We start from the raw sequence: 5,344 nt of genomic DNA, 5'->3' as shown, positions 1-5,344 counted from the left end.
CTCTACTTTTCTTTCTTTATATCACATCTTTTACTGAAAGCACCTATTGCTTTGGGATCTATTGTGATGAACATTTCCCTGCATGGCCCTGAGTAGTATGTACATGCAAGGAAGTAGGAACACAATGCACTCCTCTTTTCTGTGAGTGACTGATATTATCTCACCAGACATAGAAGACCTGGCAGTGGTGCCAGCAAATGATTGTATCAAAAGGAGCAAGCCTTTGGAACTGCTGCCTTCAGCGGGAGAGTTTATGAAGGTCAGTTTGACCCTTTCAACTGGGTCCTTTACTCAGTCGATGTGTGACACTGTACATATGAAGCAGAGAGAGCACTGTGTGTCAGTGCAAGGCTTCATTACACGGAGACAGGCAGCCATTTTGGAACTGCTGTGTGTGACTTGCTGACAAGATAGATGGAGGCTGTGGATGAGCTTGTCAGCCAGGTATGTCATTTCATGAAAATCTAGGGAACTGAGCCAGGCTCCTACGAATGGTGGTATTCCCTTTGAGGTTCGAGGATAGTCCTTGCTCCTTTCCGGCGACCCCTTGCCTTTGGTGACATGATTTTCATTCACTAAACAAGGAATGTCAGATCCACCACCCCTTCCTGCCAAGGTTTCTCAAAAGAGAAGGATGCTCACTGCACCTAAACCCTATCTTACCTGGGATACTCGTCTTCTATTCAAGATTCTTTCATTGACAGGTGCTCGGGCTCCACAAAGCAGTATGAAAGAGAACAATGTTTGAGTTTCTGACACTGTGGTTTGCACAGGTTTGCACCAGGTGCTCCAAACTGCATCAAGTGAGCAAAGGAAAAAAGAATGGCAAATCTGTCTTTCAGTTGCTTGAGAAAAACTGTTGCAAGTCTGCCATTTCAGATGGTCTCAAAAGTGACTAGCTAAATAGGTTTTTTCTGGAAGAAGCTGTTCAGAGCATTTAGTGTGAGTAAAAGGCAGGCAAGATGTGACAACGAAAATCAATTATTAGTTCTCCTGTAATGCATACTTCTACTTCCTAGCCTCATATTTGTTTTTCTTTGCCATCCTTCTCTAGGCCATACTGTGTTGGAACATGGAAGCCAGAAATAAAACCCTGCTTAAAGAATTCATTTTCTTAGGACTGACGGAAAATCCCACACTGAAAGTCCCTCTCTTTACCTTATTTTCACTCATCTATATCTTTACAGTGTTCGGCAATGTTAGCATAATTGCATTAATTAAAATGGCTCCCCGCCTTCACACAGCAATGTACTTTTTCCTGAGTCACCTTTCCTTTGTGGATCTATGTTATTCTTCTGTTATTGCCCCCAAGATGCTGGTTGATCTGCTTTCCAAGAGTAAGAGGATTTCCTTCCTTGGATGCTTTGTGCAGCTTTTATTTCTTGCCAATTTTGGGAGCACAGAAGCATTGCTCCTGGCAGCTATGGCTTATGATCGTTATGTTGCCGTATGTCAGCCCTTGCACTATGCAACCATAATGACAAAGACATTTTGCTTCCGACTCATGACTGGAGTCCATACAGGTGGAATTGTCCACTCAATAATAGAGACAAGTTGCACCTTCAGGATATCATTTTGTCAATGGACCATTCATCATTACTGCTGTGACATCCCTCCATTGCTCAAGCTGTCATGCTCTGACACTACTGTAAATGAGGTGGTGTTGTTCATATTAGGAGGCTCACTTTTAATTGGTTCTCTTCTTGTAATTGTCATGTCCTATGCCGCAATCATCCTTGCTATCTTCCAGGTACACTCCGCGTCAGGTAGACTTCGGGTTGTGTCCACATGCACCTCTCACTTCACAGGCGTGACCTTGTACTTTGGGACTGTGCTCTTCACCTATCTCCGTCCATCATCCAAATACTCCCTAGATCAAGACAAGGCTATAAACCTGTTCTACTCAGTGGTGATCCCCATGCTGAATCCACTCATCTACAGCCTGCGGAACAAGGATGTGAAGGAGGCCCTGAGAGCTGTTCTTGTAGGGAAAGTAACTAAGAGTTGAGAGGTCAATGATCAGGCAAAAATTATTATTATTAGAAAATCCTGTGTAGTAACCCTGAAATAGTGATGCTGTATATGATACAATTAAATATACATCTTCAATCTAGATGAGCACTACAGTTTATATTGTGATTGAGTGAATGTTAGAAGTCAGTCAGTTGAAAGAAATTCCTACATTCAAGGTTTCGAATGCTACATACAAAAACAACTTTTTGACAGATAGGAATAGTTATTGGAGGAGGCTCTGGTTACGTTCAACATACCTCTGTATGTCACAAAGGAATCATTTATCCGATTAGTGCATCGGGGGACAAATAGCTGTGGCTCGATATTGCCCTTGTTAGAAATGGGGGTCTCTAGTCGGCAGAGGTAGGTACCTTTGTCCAAATAGTGACCCTTGCTTCTAGTCAGGGTAAGGGGGATACACTTCTAAAATAACCCCTGATAACCCCCTTGGTAGCTTGGCACGAGCCAACAGGCTTATCACAGTGTGGCAGTGTGTAAAGCATACAGTAATACAGTGAAAACACTACAAATAGACACCACACCAGTTTAGAAAAATACGTGATCTTTATCTAAACCAGAACAAGACCAAATGACAAAAATGCACAATACATTTATCAAAATATCCTCAAAAATAGGTTATTCACTCTAAAGTTTGTAGCAATGAATAACTCCACCTGCAGTTATTACAACATTGTGACAGATAACAATCCCAGGTGTGCTGCGTCAGGTGTGGAGTCAAGCAGACCCTCAAAGAACAGTACCTTGGAAACGATGTAAGCAAAGATGGTGCGCTGCATTGGGGAGGTGATGCTTCATTGGCACCGGGCGGCGTCAGTTCCTTACGACCCCAGGGGAGTTGAAGCCTTGGTTCCTTACTGCTATGCAGGGGAGGTGAGACATCGGTTCCTTACTGTGTCAGAGAGGTGACGTAACGTTCCTTATGACAGTGTGGTGCGGTGCCGATGGATTCGGGAATCACCCACGTCGAGTATCGGTGCCACGTTGATGAAGCACCAGCGTCGGTGAAGTCAGGGCAGCGGCGCGAGTCGGGACGGTGTGTCTTGGATGTCATGAGCGGTGTCCTTGACTCCGGTGCAGGCACCGAAGTCGGAGACGATGCGGCACGGTGTCCGCAGGCATCAGGCCTATGATGCAAGTCGAGGCGGTGCATCGTGCTCCTCACGATTGGTGTCTCCAATGTCGCTGTTGCAATTCCCTGTTGTGGCAGCTAAAACAGCAGTTCCAGATGCAAAAAGACAGAAGAAATGAATTCTTTGTGTCCCTGAGACTTCAGAACTGGAGGCAAGCTCGGTTTCAAGCCCTTTGAGATCTTCTTCAAGCAGGGGACACAGCAAACAGCAAAGTCCTTTTCTCCTTTCATTGGCAGCAAGTAGCCACTGCAGGCCAACCCCAGACAGCAAACAGCACAGGGGCAGTATCCCTCCTCAGCTTCTTCTTGGCAAAGGTTCCTCTTGATTCCAAAAAATTATCTAAAGTTCTGGGGTCTGGGCCCCTCTTTTTATGCAGTAAAATCCTTTGTTCTCTGGTGGCAGAGAACCCCTGTGCCCAGTCAAAAACAGTTCTGTCCTCTCTGGTGCAGCTTCCTGGCAGGAGGTGGAGACCGCATTGTCCTTGGCAGACAAGGCTCATTCAGGTGAAAGAAAATCTCCTCCCTCTACTCTAAATGCAACCCAGGTCTATTCAGCCCAGCCCTCACTCATCATGCTCTCTGGAGCCACTGCCCCTCTCCAGCCCCTGTCATCCAAAACCCAGACATGCAATACACAAACCTAGCAGAGGGAAACTGGATGGCTAAGCAAGAAAATACCTATGTTCTAAAAGTAGTATTTTCAAACACAGAATGTAAAAATCACCCTTACTAAAAGATGCCTTTTAACTTTCTGAGTTCAGGCATGCTAAACTTTATTTTTCTACCTGGTTCCCAGGGGCAGTTATGTTTATAAGATAATAAAAACAAACTTCCCATTCCGTCCTATGGGAACAGGTAGTATTGCAATAGTGAAAAACAAAATTGACAGTAATTCAGGTCATGCCACACACCAGGGCATGTCCTACCTTTCACATACACTACACCCTGCCCACAGGGGTACCTTGGGCCTACCTTAGGGGTGTCTGATATATAAGAAAAGAAAAGGTTAGGGCCTGGCATGTGGGTGCCCTTGCCAAGTTGACTTTGCAGTACCAGACTGCACATAGGCTCTGCAATGGTAGGCCAGGGTTACATTTACAGGCTTCTTATGTGGGTGGCACAATCAGTGCTGCAAGCTCACTAGCAGTGCTTGTCAGCATGTATTAGCTCTAGAATTACCACAGTTATCCAAGTAACAGATGGAGCGATCAAAGGAACATATGCTAATACATGCCGACGAGCGCTGACCTCCCGGGATGCGTGCATTTATCAGACCAAGACCAATCCTAGCTCGCCGGGCCGGGTACAAGTTCTGTTGGCAACCACTGGATTGCGCTTGCAGTATCGGTGAGGTGGAGACCCGTCCCCAAGCCCTGATGAAATTGCCGAAAGCGTGTTGCAATGAAACATGTCAGACTTTCAAACTGAAATGGCCTAAAACATGCCGTTCTTTTAACCTGAGTGCGATCACTGTGATCAATAAAGTATGTATACCTGCAAGGGAGTCACAACTCATTTTAGCTTGGAGAAGCAATTTTCTTTTTTCAAACCACGGGGTCCGATTGGTTGAAGAAGGACACAAGCATCGACACTGCATTCTTTTTCTTCTTTCTAGTTCGTTTCTCACCTCGTAGAAAACCTGGGCACAATCTTTTTCTTTCCTTACAGTCATGAAAGTTACCAGTGATGATATCATGAGCAAACGGGCGAGTACCAACCAGCAACTCCTTCGGTGATGCTTACGTAAGGTACTTTCTGACCTTTCATACCTTTGTTCTGGCTTTGTTCATGAGATTAGACGATATCTGGTGAAGTGACCAATTTTTTAGAATTTGAACACTTGGAACTGGGCATGACTGGCATTCTGTTGAAGCCAGCTTTTTGTCAGAGATAGATTCAGACTGCCCCCGGTATTCTGAAAATGTATAGTGTTCCTCCATAATCAGGTCATTTGTTGTATGGATGATAGACTCAATGGCCTCAAACAATTTGCGTTTAGGAGAAATTCCTTTGGCAGAAATGGAATGGCCCAAATACTCAACTTCCTGTGTGAGAAACCTACACATTTCCAGCTGTAGAGTTATACCTTTGTCCTGAAACACTTCCAACACCTTAGACAATCTGGCATTGTGAGACTCCTCAAGTTCGGCAAAAATCAGGATGTCATCCTGAAATTCAACC

General features: G+C 44.8%; 1 protein-coding gene across 1 annotated transcript; it reads left to right on the top strand.

Moving 5' to 3' along the window:
• Positions 1–1,072: 1,072 nt before the first annotated feature.
• LOC146854099 (olfactory receptor 5AR1-like) lies at positions 1,073–2,008 on the top strand. The gene has a single exon (XM_085650508.1). It carries the CDS (start codon positions 1,073–1,075, stop codon positions 2,006–2,008), a length of 936 nt encoding a protein of 311 aa, XP_085506634.1.
• Positions 2,009–5,344: the final 3,336 nt, after the last annotated feature.

The sequence above is a fragment of the Triturus cristatus genome, chromosome 4_1 (assembly GCF_964204655.1).
Source record: "Triturus cristatus chromosome 4_1, aTriCri1.1, whole genome shotgun sequence".
Classification (NCBI taxonomy): Eukaryota; Metazoa; Chordata; class Amphibia; order Caudata; family Salamandridae; genus Triturus; species Triturus cristatus.
The sequence above is the reverse complement of the archived record's forward strand: the minus strand, read 5'-3'. Positions and strand labels throughout refer to the sequence as shown.

Bases quoted from the DNA above. Each gene is read 5' to 3' on its own strand.
- LOC146854099 (XM_085650508.1), top strand. From the start codon at position 1,073: ATGGAAGCCAGAAATAAAACCCTGCTTAAAGAATTCATTTTCTTAGGA.